The 17,977-nt window shown below is 51.4% G+C and overlaps 1 protein-coding gene across 1 annotated transcript; it reads right to left on the bottom strand.

Moving 5' to 3' along the window:
- Positions 1–729: 729 nt before the first annotated feature.
- LOC120898251 lies at positions 730–17,599 on the bottom strand. The gene is made up of 6 exons (XM_040303816.1): positions 15,520–17,599; positions 11,670–11,779; positions 11,448–11,580; positions 11,133–11,334; positions 10,569–10,787; positions 730–10,027 (listed from the first exon to the last, which is right to left on the bottom strand). The coding sequence occupies exons 1-6, from the start codon at positions 16,173–16,175 to the stop codon at positions 6,827–6,829; spliced, it is 4,521 nt and encodes a 1,506-aa protein (XP_040159750.1). The 5' UTR covers positions 16,176–17,599; the 3' UTR covers positions 730–6,826.
- Positions 17,600–17,977: the final 378 nt, after the last annotated feature.

The raw sequence follows: 17,977 nt of genomic DNA, 5'->3' as shown, positions 1-17,977 counted from the left end.
CAGTTGCAAGGATTTTGACTATCTATCTGGCTACTGCGTGGTAATGAAAGAAGTCTCGAAAGCCTGTATAGGCCGGGGGGGGGGGGGGACGCGTAAGACGATTTACGCCAAATAGAAGAAGAAGAATAGACCATGATAGGGGAAAGTAGCGAGAAGTGATCCTCCATTAACCTTAGGCGATCGCGCGATACTCTGTACAATGTTCTCTATTCGCGGTACATAGATGGAAAGAAATCAATATTTGTCACGTGAAATCGATCGAAAGGGTGTTAGACTAGACAGCTTCGTTTACGAGCTTCCGAGCTTCCAGACATCAATGGGTATTGCAAAATGCTAAAGGTTTTTGCTCATTACTTTAAATGTTCAACTGATGAAGACTTTGGTCATGTGTATCGTTAGGTGCGCCTTCTCTTGTTAGGAAAGCCCAGACGCGCAGTGTATCACTTGAGCTGATCAGGATCACTTTTCAGACCTTTGGCTCCAAGTCGGCAATGTTTAGATGAGTTAAGCTGGAGTACATTTTTGTGAATGCCCACAGACACGATATATAAACGAAGCTTCCTTCGGGTGTTTTTTTTTTCAGATTAAACAGAGTACAGGACACATCATAACTCACCTGCAAAGAAGTCGATGCTGGCGATCTTTCGAGGATCTTCTACAGACAAAAACTGGCCCAACTTCAGCGAGATTTTCGGATGTGGTTTGCTCGAAAAACACCAAACACCACAATTACAACTGTTTCCACTATATGTGTGTGTACGTGTTGTGTTTAGCTTGTTCGTATATTGTTTTAGGCACATCCATCATATGAATATAAGTGTGTTGTGTAGTGTTTTCGTTTGGCTGCATCCTGCTGCTGCAGTGCTGCAGCCTGCAATTTGTTCGTATAACTTCACTGACTTACGCAGCATTTTACAGCGCGCAATAGTTTTATCTTTCCGTTGATTTCTTTTTGTCCGACTGTGTCTGTTTTCTTCACCTAATCCTCCATGAGGACGATTTTGAATCGTTCTTCCTCTCTCACAAATGCGCTACTCTTCCGCTGATGGAGGGCAAGCTATCTAACGCTGCTTCGGCTGCTAATCCAATGTGAACGGTTGCTAAATCTACATGTCTACATGCTTAGCACTGTATGCTTGTGTGTGTATTTTTAAACTCACTGTGTTCCGTTGTTTGATGGCTTGTTTTTTCTTCTTCTGCGAGGGGCGACGGGGGTACATTGCAAACAGTGACACATTTACCCGTCCCACCCACAACTCCTTAACCAACACGCGTACGAATTGGCTTTTTAAAATCCCGAAAATTCAGCGTACCTACACTTAATCAACATTGTTGGGGGTTTTGGGGGGGTTAAAGTAAAAGACCTTTTCTTTTGTTGCTGCAAGGCCGGCTAAAAAAGAGTAACAAACAAACAAACGTTTAATAACTACGCAATAACATATAGCTAACAAACACACGCTTCCTTTGTAAGGATAAGGGATAATGATTGTGATCATCATCCGTACTAGATTATCTCGATCTCGGTTTGAAAAATGTTACACCACCACGATCGGTTTTCTCGATCGATCGCGAATGTTTGCCCTTCCTTAGAACAAGCACGTGCACCACGTGTACGAGCATCGTTTTCTTAGTCTTAGCACAACATCATACACATGCTTCCCATTCATTTGTATATACACACACACTCTACCAACGTATCAAATTCACTTTCCTTTAGAATAACAAAAACAAAACAAAACAAACATAAACCTAATCAAGTGGGAGGTTTTGAAAGGGAGGCAGATTAGAATTTTTGCAACAACTCAACACTTAACAATTAATTTGCACTTTCTGTGTTTTTTTTTCTTTTATGCGCGCGCCCACGTGTGTACAGGGAGACGGCAACAACGAAACAAGGAAAGGGCCGCAAAGAGGGTAAGGGGACTAAGGAGGAGTCCTGCTGATCCTGGTACACACGCGTTCAATGTAAATCTAACAACCTAAGGACTAAGACGGTAGAGTTATATAGTAGTTGTAGTTTTAGTTGTAGTAGTAGTAGTAGTAGTATTAGTAGCAACAGTTTCGTTGTTCTCCGGACTGACGGCACCGGAGAAAGGCAACGCCAACCTGTTTGTTTTTGCACATTCATTTCATTTTACTTTGTTTTGTTTCCGTGTCCGTGGCTGGGTTTCGCGCGACTTTCTCCCGCACTAAAGATATATACTACTTTTACACAAACAACTCACACGCACATACCACCGATTTTGGTAAAGAGTAATGCAGCAGTTCGTGCATGGGGATGACGACACGTGTGCGATTGTGTACCCGGTAAAGCCGATTTTCGATCCTTTTCACTTTTACCATTTCGACTTCGTTCTACAGACACGGACCAACTTTTGGGCTGCCGCCTCGATACTAGGCAACAGGGCGCGTAATGGTGGGATTTTGTTAGCTCCTTTGCTTGATCGTCGTGTGCTGGGGGTGGTATGGTATACCTGTTCCACTTCGCTCTCTACCTGATCGCCACAACATCATTACGGTGCGAACGCCATTCAACAGCAACAATCGCGTACAGGCGTACAAAAGGAAAGCTCCGTCTCGTTTGTTTTCTTGTTTGTTTGTAAGATTCCTAAATTTGCTACAATACCGTTTCGGTTAATTTTGTATTTGTCCTAAAAGAGTTTCGTAATATAATTTGTTTTTTAGCACTTGATTTTTTAATTGGTTGGTTCTACTACTACTTTCGTAACATTTTGCTCTCTCTCTCTCTGTCTCTCTTTCTTTTTCGCTAATTCGTTAATTTGTTGTATTTTCCTATTCTTTTTGTAAATAATTTTGGTCCGAAATGTAAACCTTTGTGTGTTACACACGCGATGGGTGTTTTGTTTTTTTTGTTTTGTCTTTTGATTACGTTCAAATTTGTGCACGTTTTCACAGTTTCCCCATTCAGCCGTTCTAAATATCGCCAAAAGCTCAATGTGTGTGTTTTTGTTGTTATTGTAATTATATTACTATGTTACTACCAACATCGTTGCCCAAAATATTATGCTTTATCACACCACGCGCACGCACGCCGCCCCAGCAATTGACGTCGAGATTGGGTACGTTCACTCAACGAAACTATAAATTAGGAAGGGGGGGGGGGGGGGGGGGTAAGGGAACGAAGTGGGAAACTGTTGAAAATCAAATCAATAATAATGGAACCCCATTCTGATAACATTGTTGTACATTAAAAATACAAAAACCCACAACCAGCTCCACAAATAAAATAGCGACAGCGAAAGCCATCAACAACGCCCATCGGTTTTGCTAGAATTGACATGCCGGCTGACTATAAATTTTGTATGAAATTAAACGGCCCCAACCGGCCCGGTCGAGCAAGTAGAAAACAAACAGTACCACCCCTGGCCGGCTCCTCTTGGTGTTCCCGAGGGATTGGCGCGATTGTTGCCAGGGCGGCACAACACCAATGCAAAATCATACTACCCCTCCCCCGGCGCTGGCACTTTATCCCAGCCACTCCAAACAACCCCTCGGCTAGTAGTTCCGATCTCTAATCAGTTGCGTTCGCACTGCACCGAGTGCACTAAACAAGCGTAAATTTACATAACGCCACGCCTGATGGAGGTGGGAGCCGATCTGTCCGGGGAAGAAGCGTACGGACAATGTATGTCTCTCTCTCTCTCTCTCTCTCTCTCTCTCTCTCTCTCTCTTTTTAATATACACCTCTTTGCAGTTTTGCGTTCGAGCAGGGTTTAAAATCACAATCAAATCAGTGCCAGCAAATCGATACACAGCTGACGCGCGGCGACGAACCCGATCAATGACGGCAGTGCAATACGCAGCGCAGTGCAATAACGTAAATTATGCACTGCACCTGTGTGGTGCCGGCGGGTGATATATGCACCCGGCAAGGCGCCCGTTACACGTCAGACCTAGTCGCTCTCCCTGTGGTCGCTCCGGAGAGTGACGGCAAGATGCGCATCTCGGGCGGTCGGCTCCGGCCGGGCTCATGTTTTCGTCAGCACACTAGCACACGCTCGTATTAGAGATTCGTTACACAACACGCACTAGTGTCACTTGGCTCCGGGCGGAACTGCATACGTGCACATCGCACAGGCACAGGCGCACAGATCGCGAGCCGAGGCGATGTCGATGAACTTGTGATACCGTTCAAGGGCAGGTCGCGCCTCAGCTGCATGTTCGCCCGCCTGCATCATTTCCCTTTTTGCGCACAGCGCCCAACGCGAACGTACGCGTCACAAAAGGCAGCATCAAAACGCACGCTCGCGTTGTGCAATTAGCTGGAAGCATCAACGACAAAAAAAAGCGGTTTCAGAAGCAACCCTTGTCGCGCGAACCATTTTCCATCGCACTCCAATCGATCGATCGATCGACTTTCGCCCGGATCGATCGCGCTCGCCGCAATGCAATTTGCACGTGCAGATGGTGGTGGTGGTGGTGCTTGGCAAGTGCTTATTAAATTGTACAAATTTCCCTAATCTCCCTGTCATTTGCACCATATATCCCGAGGTGTGCATTCCTGGAAAGGCCATTTTTCATTACACTACGGTGGCAGAGGGGTCCGATAAGGTGCAGCAAATACACACACACACACACACCCGCCTATTGCAGTCTGTCCACTTGGTCCTGGAGTGGCGCAAAAGTTTGCTGTGCTTGTCTGCGCTTCGTTTTTTCCTCTCCAACGACACCCTTCACAAATCAGCACTGCCGCAGATACGTCACCTGCGATAGTGTTTTCCACTCTTATCAGTAGTTTGCCTGCCCTGCCCTGCCCGTCAGCTCTCGCGAGGCAACGCGTTTAAAAGTGCTACATTGTATGGTCTCCGGCAAACGGCCTGACTGATAAGATCTATTTCCACTTTCTTCCAAAAGCAAATAAAACTATTTTATGGCTTTGCTAAAGCTGCACCACAATTCGAAGTGGATTGGACGGGAAAGCAACGGACACGACACGGCCCATGTGAAGGGGCCACACATGAGCATGAGGGTGGTATCTGTGACTCACGCGCAACGATCAGATTGCTCTCGTGCCAACCTTTGGAACCGTTCTGTGTGGTTCTGTATGTCTTCTAGCAGGATTCTGGCTTAGTAAAAAAAAACCCGTTCCTAAACTGCGCAAAAATTGCCTGTCGTCGTAATTTTTAACATCCCCCTCTACCTGCTGTGTCCGTCATAAACGGGCGGTAGCGCGACTACATTGTAGCGCGTCGGCCGTTCGGGCCTATTAGCGATCGGCACGTGTACGGACCCGCATGGACCATGCGACGCGCAGAACCACATGTCCGGACGTAAATCAGGTTGGCGCACGGGAGAGGATCAAGAGATGTATTGATTTTTCCAACTGCTAATTTACATGCCACAGCGACCACATTGCACAACACAAGTACAGTGTGTGTGTGTGTGTGTATGTGTGTGGACGCACGCGATAGCAAAAACAACTTTCGATTAGTGGGAATGCTTGCTTGGCACGGGAATGGCATTAATGACATTGTAAGCGTGCGCACACTAGCAAATAAATAAGGCGGGATAATGCTTGCAGCATTCCAAAGGGATGTCACTTCAAGAGGGAAGCGGAATAAAATGGTAAAACCTTAAACGCATATACAAAAAAAAACAACGTAAAACAGCAATTGGTGGCCAATAAAATTGCACGGTACGGTAACAGCTAAAACGGTTAAATAAAAAAAAACGAACAACAGTGTATTTGAATAAATATTTAAAAAACACACACAACCTCCGGACGTGGTGTGCGTGTGTGTGTGTGCGCGGGTAAGAAAATGATTAAAAATAGTTAACAAACCGATACCGTCGTTAATATAGCAGCTGCCCCCCTTTTTCCTCTCTTTGGCACATGCACAAATTAATGCTTTTCCGGCCGATTTACACCGCGGGGCGGTTCGTACCCTGTACGATATTTGAAATCTGCGTGCATGTGCATCCTCCTGGTGCTTTCCCGGCTTCATCGGCAGCGCGAACGGGCCACAAACACAACAAGAAACATTAGCTCGTTGTCCCACTCTTCCTCCCCTTCCGTTCTAGGGAGTGCCGCCGGCCGGCAGAATCGAACACACAGCACACAGCGACCACAGCACGATGTGCGCAAGTGTGGAAAGTGTGTGCACTATTTCAAGGCCAATGTCACACGACGGCGTCGACTAGAAGAAGGCGCGGTGTGTGCATCCGGGCACGTGTGTGTGTGTGTCTGGGGAGAGGAGGTCGGTTCGATGGGAATGTGCAACACCCGGCACACAACCAACCAATCGCCCCCTAAACCCATCCACCCTCTGGTCTGTCGATGATGCTGCAAACAACTATCGTACATCGGGACTGTGGCAGCAGTAAATGCACTCCCCGCCTTCTAAATTGCACTTATTGAGACAGAGACAAAGCGAAAGAGAGAGGGAGAGAGCGAGCGAGCGAGGGAAAGAAGAGAGCTCTGGTTGAGTGCATTTAGTGCACTTACTAGTAGCCACCACCAACCCCCTTCATCCCACCCAGTGGAACGCGTGGTTGTGTGCACTCTGTCTTCCGCTCTCCGGAATCCCCCACAAACCGACCCCCTTGCCGTCCGCACACGGGGGGAATGAACGACAGATCGGGATAGTGCGCACTGGTGTAGTGTGCGCGGTCGTACGTAGGGGCGGGCGTCACAATCTCGACCGCCGTTTGATGGCGGCACGTGGTGAATAAATTACCAAACAAATAAAACGTCGACCTACATTGTAGCTACAATGTTGCTTTCCTCCTCCCCCCTGTTTCCACCGCTTTGCCGCGGCTACCTCGCCAGCCCTCTTGCATTGTGTTTGTTGGCGGGTTTTTTGTTTTACAGATTCCGCAAGATGTCGGAATTGATCATCGATTCCGCCATGCTGTCCAGCTCGTTCGAGAGCCCCTCGATGCCGTCGGATAGGTTGGCCAGATCGGCCGACGGTGGTACGATCGGGTCGGCCGTGGCCGAAGGGCAGGAGGACCGGCTACCGCCCATCCGCCCATTGCCGGCACCGGAATGTGCAGTGTGTGGACCCGCTACGCCAAGCTCTCCGGTAACGTCGGCACCGGCGGGGCCGCTGCCCGCAATGCAGCTGTCCGATCCGTTCGCATCCAGCGCGAGCGTACCGGGCACGCCGGCGGTTGCAGTGGTGCCGCCCGGACCGCCCGCCACCGGCGAGTAGAACGTGGCGGCGGACGATTTGCTCCGATCGACCGAGTTGCCGTTGATCAGGAAGTCGCGCGACGTTTCCGGGCTGTACTGGAACATGGATTCGCCCGGGCAGCTGCCCTCGTTCAGCCCGATCGGTGTCGATGGCACGGACTTGGGCAGCTCGAACAGTGACCGAGTACTGGTGACCAGGCCGAGACCGCTGGGACCGCCAGTGGGACCCATCGGACCGATGCAGCTGCCGGACCCGGCCGAGGAACCGAGCGGTCCGAACCCGCCGAGATGGGGCAGCGGAGTGGACGGTACGGAGCGCGACACAATGTTGTAGTTGACGGAGCGGGCGAAAAATCCACCCTCCTCTTGCCGTTGCTGCTGCTGCTGCTGCTGCTGATCGAGCAGATCGGGCAGGGTTAGTTCCGACTCTTCGATCTTGACCGACGCCGACAGCTGGCTCGACTGTTCGTTCAGCATGTCCAGAATGTTGCCCGCCGTGTCGGTGAAATCGTCGTACTCGGACGGGACGGGCGTTTGCGACACGGAGTTGTAGTTGGAGTTGCAGTAAGGGTCGTAGTTCGGGATCAGCGGGACACTGCTGGAGCGTGACTCGAGCGAAGACACCTGCCCCGGTTGCCCGGTGCTCGAGCTGAGGCTGCCGTGGGGATTGCAGATCGGCTGGAACGTGGTCGGCATTGGCGCGAGGCCACAGTTGAGCCCGTTCATGCCGACCGCACCGAAGCGGTACGGTTGCATCATCGAAGGGCTGGGCGGTGCCGACGCGGACAGCTCGTTCTTAATGTATCCGCCCAGGTAGGAGCGGGACTGGGTCTGGTGTGGCGGTTGTTGCTGCTGATGGTGCTGACCGTACGCTCCACCGCCAGCGTGTGATAGTTGTTGCTGAAGCTGCTGCTGCTGCTGCTGGTGGCCGTGTTGCTGCATTAAGTTCAACGTGAGCCCATTCGACGCCTTGTGGGCCTTGCGATGGATCGGCGTGCTGCGTGGGCTCACAAACGGGCTTGCGGTGGGTGTGTGGTTGATGTTACCACCCCCGGACAGCGGTTTGCCGCCCGAGCCAACGCGCGGCTGCTCCGAGATCGGAACGAAGCTAAAGTTCTTCCGCCGAGCGGTTGGACTTTGCAGCGACAGTGCTGGACCACCGCCGGCCACCGCCCCACCATTCATTTGTGCCACACCATACCCCTGCTGCTGGGACCCACCGGCAGCTACTCCTGCTCCTCCTGCTGCTTCGTGCTTCAGCTGCTGCCGCTGATGCTGTTCGGGCGCTCCGTGCGGCTGATGGGGACCGCCGGCAGTTGAGGCAGCACCACCCATCGCCGCCGCCTCACCGGTGGACGTGTTGTGGCGCTGAGACAGTGCGGCCAGCGAGGCAGCTGCCGAACCGGGCTGCAATCCAATCGCTCCACCCTGGCCCATCGAACCAACAGTATCGTACGCCGCCAGATGGGACTCCATCGTTTGCTGCATGTGCTGCTGCTGCTGTTGCTGCTGCTGCAGCATCTGCTGCTTGTTCTGGTTGCACTGGTTCTTTTCGAGAATCATGCGTATCTGGAACAGCTTCTCGTTGTCATCGAACAGCGTGCCGCCGAAGGCGGAAGACGCCGGTCCACCACCCGCCGTACCGTCGTGCTCCGCCGAAGCGTCCAGCAGCTGCTTCGGCTGCGACGGCCCACCGGCAGCACCATCACCACCGCCATCCTCCTCCGGGAAGTACTTGAGCAGCTCCTGATCCTGGTCCTGCGAGTTTTCCTCGTCGCAGTTCAGGTAGCCGTCCAGTGCGTTCTTGTCCATGTTGCAAATACTGATCACCCGCTCGCGTGGAATGATGAACTCGTCCTGCGCTACCGAGTCCTGCGTTTCGATGAGTATTAGATTGCCCTGCTCGTCGTACCGCGGTGCACTGTTGTTCTGTGCTTCGAGCGAACGCTGCTGGCGCTGCTGCAGCAGCTTGAGCCGCTTCTGCCGACCGGCGAACGCGGCACTGGTCGCCAGCTGCCGCTTCTGCACGCTCGTCGGCCGGTTGGGAAAGAATAGGGGCGACTGGATCGGACCGGCCGGTTGCTGGAGTTGCATTTGCTGCTGTTGCTGTTGCTGTTGTTGCTGCTGCTGCTGTTGCTGGACGGCCTTCAACTGCTGCGCCTGACGCACCTTTTTGCAGTACACATTCTGAAGGAATTGTTGATCCTGCGGGCTGCGCATTCCGCCCTCCAGTAGACGCTGCTGCATTAGTTGCTGTTGTTGCTGCTGCTGCTGCTGCTGCTGTTGCAGATGCTGCGGTGGGTGAGCGATTACCGATGGCACCCCGGTCGCTGACGGTGGAAGAAACCCGCTGGCCGCCACTGCCATCATCAGGTCTTTGTTCAACGACTCCAAGAAACCATTGCTAGTATCACAGTTGAGATTTGTACTTTGCTGCTGCTGCTGCTGCTGCTGACGTTGCAGAAGCATCATCTTGCCGGTGCCGACGAGCCCGGCCGCCGGGGTCGTGTTATTGTTGTCCTCGTCGAGGTACTCCTGCTGCTCGCGCTTTATCATGTGCTGGAGCAGCTGACTGGTCGCACCCGCCGCCGACGTGGCAGTCCCGTTACACGCTGGGTTCATTCCATCGATCGTGGTGGAGTTTGGCTGTTGCTGGTTCTGCTGCTGCTGCTGCTGCTGTTGCTTTGTACTTACGGTTCGCTGCTGAGTTTCCACCGTACCGAAGGCTCCCCCTGCTCCGTCCCCGGACGACGGTGGTTTCGCCTTGTCCGGCGGTGTGCCGGCGGCAGTGCGGGACAGTTCCGGCGCGTCACAAATGCTTGTCGAAAGTGTCTTCCTGCGCTTCTTGCGCCGCTTCTTCATCGCCACGGCCTATGCGTAAAGGGGAAAGAAGGGATCGAAGAAAAGAAAGAAAAAAAAGGAGGAAACATGTGGTAATGAGGCAAAGAGGGCCATCGAATGCGAGCTGCACAAATGTGCAACAGAGGAGACAGAAACATTAGACCCAGTCAGACCCCCCTCCCAATCCCCTCCACTTCCCCACACCGTGACAAGGCTAAGCTTTTGCATGTGTTTGAGGATGATCGCGCGCGCACTTGAACCGGAGTCACGTTTCAGTGCGCGTGTGGCGGCATTTGCGCCACGTCGCCGTCATACGCGGGTATATAGCAAACGCACACATGCAAACATGATCATGGTGTGCACCCACAGACGGGGGCGGGTGGTGAGGGGAGCTGTCGACTGTGACTCGAGTTCCCACGGCACGACACCGCAGCGATGTCGTCACCACACCTTCCCGAATCGGTCTCACACGCTCCTTGCACACGCTTTGCACACTGCAGGAGGGGTCGGACTGGCACTTTTGCCCGATAAGACACCGCCAGAGCGCTTGGGTACTCTACACACTACTTACCGACAGCTTTCGCTTTTCCTTCATCTCGCGCTGCAGAATCTTCTTGTGCAGCTGCTGCCGGCTCGCTAGGCCGGACGGTGAGTTGAGGTTGTTCTTCGCGATGAAGCCGGCCAGCTCGTTGATCGTGGTGAAGCAGGACGGTAGCATCGCTTCCGCCCACCCCTTCACCACCTTCCACGATTCCTCCTCGGTGTAGTGTTGGCCCTCGTTCGGTTGACTCTGAAACAGTTGCAGTTGAAGTGCAGAAGCAGACAAGAGCCATCGGGCAATGGTGAGAGCGGGCCTATCATACAAGGTTTTTCAGAGGTTCTCATAGCTGTGGGATACTTAATTGATTCTTTCTCAGTGGAAATGAGATTTATGGGATTCACATTGGACTCTATGGCACCCTTTTTGGACAGGCTTATTGGGAATTCCTATTAGATTTGTCCAAAATAGATGCTATAGAGTCCAATTCATTTCTCATAAAGTTCATTTCCTGTAAGAAAGAGACAGATAAGTATCCCACAAGCCTGAACCTCCCCTGAAACTCCCTGCAAACTTCCGGAAGGAGCTATTGCATACCTCGACGGCGGCGGCGCTGGTGGTGAGATCGGGCAGCTTCGGGACGGGAAGCTTGGTGGCTTTGCGCATCGCTGCGTAGCAGTAGCGGGAGTGGCCTCGCGTGCCGAGCCGGCGGGGCCGGATGCCGGGAAACACCTGCTTCATCACCTTGCCGAAATCGGCCGTCGACAGCGGCTTAATGTTGATCCGTGCGCAGTAGGCTCTATATTTCGTTTCGTGGGTTTGGGCGGAGAGAGGTAGCAAAACGCACACATTAGCGCATGGTCTGGCGTAGTAGCGCCGAGCCAAACAAAGCACGTGCGCAATCATACTTACACATAGTCATCGTACACTTCTTGCTTCGGAATTGACACATTCGGGTCGTGCTCCAGATGCGACCGGACCCAGTTGATGGTGTGATTAATCTCGAGCCGCGTGCCGAGCGGATTCTGTGACTGGCGCAGTGGATCTACCGGCGAAGAGAAGCGAGAGAATCATAGAAATCATGAGTCGTGCGTGGTTAGCATAGCAAAAGGCGTTTGTTTGTTTCTACCGTACCTGTTTCCGGGTAGCCGCCGGGCATGCGAAGATACAGCAGCAGCCGTTCCGGCGGCCGAAGGGTCGATATTTTCTCCAGTATTTCCAATATCTGTTTCTTGGTGTTGTCGCTGTGAAGTGAAACATTTCAATACAAAATAAAAGATCCATTTGTACAATTCATAGGTTGCAGATAAGAAAGGAGTAAAGACCTTGACAAGATAACCGCACCTTTCTTGTTTTAGGTAGTGGAATTTCACCATCATGACTAATGCGGTGTCCTTCTTCGTTTCGAGCGCGAGTATCGAGATCGTTCGCCGAACCAATCCGATCTGCTTAGGACATGATCGCGTTGGCACGGTTGGCGGCGTGTGCCGGATAAATAATAAGCCGTGCGCTGCTAATTGAGACGGTGATGCATCAGACATCGAAACCCGCGGAGAGTAAGACACAAGAAGTGGCCACTCATGGTGCGAATTAGCAGGCAATTAATACACCTTTCGGAAGACGCAACTTTCCCTTTGATCTAGTGTGGTGTCTGCAATTAAGACACACGTCTGCATGGCCGTTGGCTTTTAGAGTCCAATAACCTTTTTTTCGCCTCCCAGCAACGTCCAACAGACAAAGACAAAACGCTCCTACGGCTGGGGAACATAAACAGGCGACAATAAGGTACTCCCAAAACCATATGCCACCACCGGTGGGAGAGGAAGGAACCAGTGGCGGCACCTGAAGGGCAAGAGAACACAACAGAAAAACAATCGTCTGGGAACGCCGAAGAGAAGGGGGGGCGACCCACGAAGGGAAGAAGAAACACTGGGGCAGGCCAAAATCTTCGAGCACGGGCGCAGAGCAGAGTGAAGCTCAAATGGAATCAAAATCAAACGATAAGCGTACGCGCGAGCACACGGCCAGATAACGATAATAGACGGGCCGGCCGCGGGGCTCGGATGATTTGTTTTTCTTCTACTGAATACTGTGCAGCCCCCCCCCCATCCCACCCCTCTCCTTCCTTCTCCTTTTTTATGCCAGCCATTCAGCGCATTCGCCTATACTGCTAACTTGCTTTTTGGGATCGCAGAGCAGTCCACACTCCGCGCGATTGACGTTCGAGGGATGGAGTGGAGAGTGGGGTGGTGCGCAAATGTTTTTCTCTTCTTTCGGGTCGCTTCAGCTGTCTCTGTGTTTAGCCTATTTGCCTGTGTGTGTGTGTGAGAGTTTTTTTTGTTCTCCGTTCGAAGGGAGCTTGACCGAACTCAAAACATCATCAAGCGACCCTGATCGATCAGGTTTGGCGGATTTTGCAGGGCTTTTCGTTCAGTTACGTCGTTACATTCGATGTGACGTAGGGGTTCAGATATTATTGTATATTTTCTATCTTTTCACCAAAAAAAAAAAGTGTTTGAATACGGTTTGATCTCACTAGGATAGGTTTTTTTTTTGAAGTCATATTACTGCAGTTATTACCTGCTTCTATCATTTATTCGTATTCTAAACAACGAGGTATAAATTATGACAAAATTTTGGATGTTGCTATGGATTTATGAAGCATAGTCTTCCTGAATGTTGGATAAGTTTTAAGACAAGCCAAGGGAACGGGATTCAACCAAAGACTGGGAGCGATCTCATACATGGGTTATACACATAATATAATGTACTATTTGTTTCAATTTATATGGCATCTTTTAACATGTGCTAATAATCGTGTTCGAATGAAGATGTTAGACATTTAAGGACATTAGTAGGTTTTAGCAGAATCGTCAGACTATGGGGCGTTCGGTCTATTTGAGCTTTCTCAAGACGATTATCCCGCAAGACCGTGAATTTGACGTCTAAATTAGAGGTTTTTTTTAATTCACGAGAAACGGTCCAAAAAAACGTGATTCATCAAATTGTTACTGAGATGTGGAATAGCGAATCGATGCCTTGTGATTGGAATCTCGGCATCATCTACCCCATATACAGGAAGGGAGATAGATTGGACTGCAACAACTACAGGAGTATTGCGGTGTTGAATACCGCCTATAAAATATTATCTCTGATCCTTCAAGATCGTCTTGTCCCGCACATCGAAGGGATAGTCGGAAAGGGATAGTTTGATAGCAAAGAGGATTCCGAAACGGAAAATCAACCACTGATCAGATCTTCACCTTGCGGCAGATCTTGGAGAAGATGGCTGAATACAGACACAACACATACTGACTCCCATCCCACACACCATCCCTTCACTGACTTCAAAGCCGCATATGATAGAATAGCCAGGGTAAAACTGTATGACGCTACGAGCTCTTTTGGAATCCCGGCCAAACTGATAAGGCTAGTTAGAATGACTATGACCAACGTCACTTGCCAGGTGGGGGTGAATGGAAAACTCTCATGACCTTTTGCTACCACCAAGGGTCTACGCCAGGGGGACGGGCTTGCCTGTCTCCTATTCAACCAGGCACTAGAGATGGCCATCCACAACTCGAGGTTGGAGACTACGGGAACCATCTTCTATAAGTCAACCCAGACCCTGGCATACGCTGATGATATAGACATCATTGGTCTGCGGCTCTCCTATGTAGCAGAAGCCTACCAAGGGATCGAGCAGGCGGCAGAGAACCTCGGTTTGCAGATAAACGAGGCAAAGACTAAACTGATGGTGGCAACATCAACGCACTTTTGAAGTCATCCCACAATTCACCTATCTTGGGTCAAAGGTCAGCAACGACAATAGCATGGAAGCTGAGTTTCGCGCAAGGATGCTGGCTACCAACCGGTCATTCTACAGCCTGAAAAGTCAGTTCACCTCAAAGAACCTGTCGCGACGGTCGAAGCTGAGACTATATAGTACCTATATAGTTCCGGTACTCACATACGCCTCTGAGACATGGACACTGTCCAAATCTGACGAAACCCTCTTAGCCGCGTTCGAGAGGAAGATGCTCAGAAGGATACTTGGCCCCGTATGTGTGGAAGGACAATGGAGGAGCCGCTATAATGACGAGCTATACGAGATGTACGGCGACCTCACTGTCGTGCAGCGTACTAAGCTCGCCAGGCTCCGGTGGGCTGGCCATGTTGTACGCATGGAAACGGACGACCCAGCCCGTAAAGTCTTTTTAGGCCGTCCACAAAGACAGAGGAGGCGTGGTAGGCCCAAATTGAGGTGGCAAGATGGCGTGGAGGCGTCCGCCATTAAGGTCGGGATAACGGACTGGCAGTCGGACACTCGTGAGGCAGGCCAAGACCGCAAAGCGGTTGTAGCGCCGGATAAGTAAGTAAGTAATATCAAGCCGTTTGACCGGTCTCGTAGTACAGTCGTCAACTCGTACGACTTAACAACATGCCCGTCATGGGTTCAATCCCCAAAAAGAGACCGCGCCACCATACGTAGGACTGACTATCCTACTATGGAGGGGAATCAATTAGTCACTGAAAGCCAAGCCCACAAGTGGGTACAGGCAGGCTCTACCGACATCGGTTGTTGAGCCAAAGAAGAAGAAGATATCAAGCCGATTGGAATCTTTGGCTCGTAAACCTTACAAGGAAATTTGCAAATTCTAAAATAAATATTCTTTTCAGGCTTGATATACCTAGATATAATAAAATCAATATCACATGATTTCTGCAGAATTCGTGATTAGACTTGGGATTATCGCTAGTCAAGTGGTGGCGCTCTCATGACACTCATGATGATTTTAGGAGCCATGTAGTGCCTTCAGTACTCGGTAAGCAAAGAAGCAATCAATTCTCATTTTTAATGGTTAGACATTGAATTTAACATTAAACATACTGCACTCGAACGGAAAACCCCTGCCCTGTGCTCGACAGTAAAGCAGACAAGGGAGAGAGAGAGACTGAATAGAATAAAAGGTTCCAGGCTCACCTGATGGATTTTTCAAATATTTGCTGTATCTGCTGTTCGCGCTCACGATCGCCGAGGGCCGCCGGATTGTGGCAGCCGGAGCTGGCCAGCATCGCCCTCATAGCGGCCACGCTCGCCTCCTGTTCCGCTCCCAGCTCTCCCAGCTCCAGCTCCGTGCTGGCCGCCGTCGGTGGCGCATGGGAGGAGGCGACCGCGCTGCTGCTGGCGGCCGTCAGTTCGTAGCTGGCGTTTAGCTTTCCCACCTTCAGCTTGTTGACCGCCATTTGGGCGAGAAAGTCGGGACCGCCGGCAGCGGGCCCGGCGGGCGACGGTGGGAGCGGGGTCGCCGTCGAGGACGATACGGTGCCGCTGCCGGGCGACGGTGGCACGGTCAGCAGCGGGGGGCCAGCGTGCATGATCGCGCCTAGCGGTCCCGGGGTAGACGAGCTGACCGAACCGAGCGACGACGAGGAGGATGAGGAGGACGAGGATGGCGACGGTGTCGGTTGCAGTGGTGGTGGTGGTAGCAGTGGTACTTTTCCATAGCCTGCTACTACTGCTGCTGCTGCACTACTGCTGCCAGCTGTGGTGCCACCGAAGATGGCGGTGCCAAGGTTGGACGGCAAACCGACCGGGAGCGTCTGTTTCCACGGCTGGAACGAATTGGTCTGAGACATTTCCTTCCGTCTGCTTTCACCACCTGTTACACCGCCCGCACTTTGCACACACCGTGTGCAGCTGGCTGGAGAACACAAACTCTCTTTCTCTCTCTCTCTCTCTCTTTTACACCGCCAATGGACACAAAACAGGCACACACAGAGGCACGCACGCACGCACGAGCGAGGAGCCTGCACACGAGCAATGGACACTCTCTACTCACTTTATTCACACTAACTTAACACGCACACGCACACACACGCACACTCATCGACACCAGGTGGCTCGTGCCAACAGGCCTCCCCGAGGGATTGTTGTGGGTGGTGAAGGCCAAATCAAAGCAAAAAAAAAACACCAAACTTGATCCCCAAAAACTGAACGGCGGCGAGAAAAGGGTGACCAATTGCGGTAAAAGGGCAGCGCGGGCTACGACGAAAGCGGTGAGAGATATTCAAGCAACGAGCAGGCAACTTGCGAGAGAGAGGCACTTCTGACTGCACGAATGTTGCCTGTTGTATAGGGAGGGCACACAACTGCTTTTGCTGCTTTGCCGAAGGTGTGGAAGGTGATAGTAATGGCAGGGGAATTGCAGGAGCCACACACACACACACACGCGCGGGGGCCCGTGAAATTGGAACTACTTTTTCTTCTTCATATCACTGCTTAGTAGCGTAGTGTACAGCACGGATGCAACGGATGCACTAGTCGGATGCTTTGTCGTAGTAGTAGTGGTGGTAGACTACCAGCATCTCATCTCACTCACTCTTCACTGGAGACAATTACGTTTTGCCATGCGTGTGCAGCACATCATCACAGTTGGCCACAAGATCCCGGGTGGAGTGCGGAGTAAGCACAGGCAGGGCCAAAGCCAGACGAAACTGCGGAACCACTCAGTAAACCCGACGGTAAACACACACGCACACTTCACGCACTCACGCACACACTTCACGCACTCACGCACGCACGCACGCACGGCCAAGGCCAAGACGAGTCGTGTGTCGAGGAAGAGCACCTTTTTACCTTTACACAGCCGTGCTTTGTCGCCCGACGGCTGCCCAACGACCTGCCGTCGACCACCACCACTGGGAGTTGCGAGATTTTCTGTGCACGATTTGCATTTGCGGTCGCGAAGTTGCTGGTGTGGGTGGGGGTTGGGTGCGAATGGCCGTCCGGGCAGTCAGGAAATCAGGAACAAAACTGGTGCTGCACTGGGGCTGCGGACACGAAAAGCCTCTCCCGATGGCACGCGAGCAGTAAAAGGGCGATAGGGAACGATTAGGAAAAATCGGTCTGCGATAAGGAGAGACGGGCGCACGCTAGAAGGCACTGGCAAAAAACATTCCCGATTTTTCCTCACTCCGTGTGCGCTGTTGTGGCTGTGTGTGGCTGCTGCTGTTGCAGAATCCGAAAACGAGACGAACTAGTTTGAGCAGCAGATCAGCTGCAAAACGGCGAAACGTCGTCACGGTGGCCCAGGTACGTGTCGGCGATGGGCTGTCAAGTGATTGCGCAGAAAAAATGGGTGCATCGTTTGACAGTAGGCGGTCTGGTTGGTGTGGCAGAAGCATGCGGTCAATAGTTTTGAATATGTGTAAATTTGGGAAGTAAATAGTTCAATACACACAGTTTTAGATGAGCAATAGAATTAACGGAATTAAATAGAAGGATTTGAATTTACAAATTTGCATTTTTGTTTCTGAGGAAAGGATGGAGGATGCCTGTCAAAATCGGTTGGAAGTGGACGGTATGAGCTCACCTCCTGTTTTATCGAAAGGGAGGCGTTCAGCTGTCAAATGACGATTTGACGTCAACAAGGTACGGG

The sequence above is a fragment of the Anopheles arabiensis genome, chromosome 2 (assembly GCF_016920715.1).
Source record: "Anopheles arabiensis isolate DONGOLA chromosome 2, AaraD3, whole genome shotgun sequence".
NCBI classification, from domain to species: Eukaryota; Metazoa; Arthropoda; class Insecta; order Diptera; family Culicidae; genus Anopheles; species Anopheles arabiensis.
Note: the sequence above shows the minus strand (reverse complement) of the source record. Positions and strands in the feature narration are given on the sequence as shown.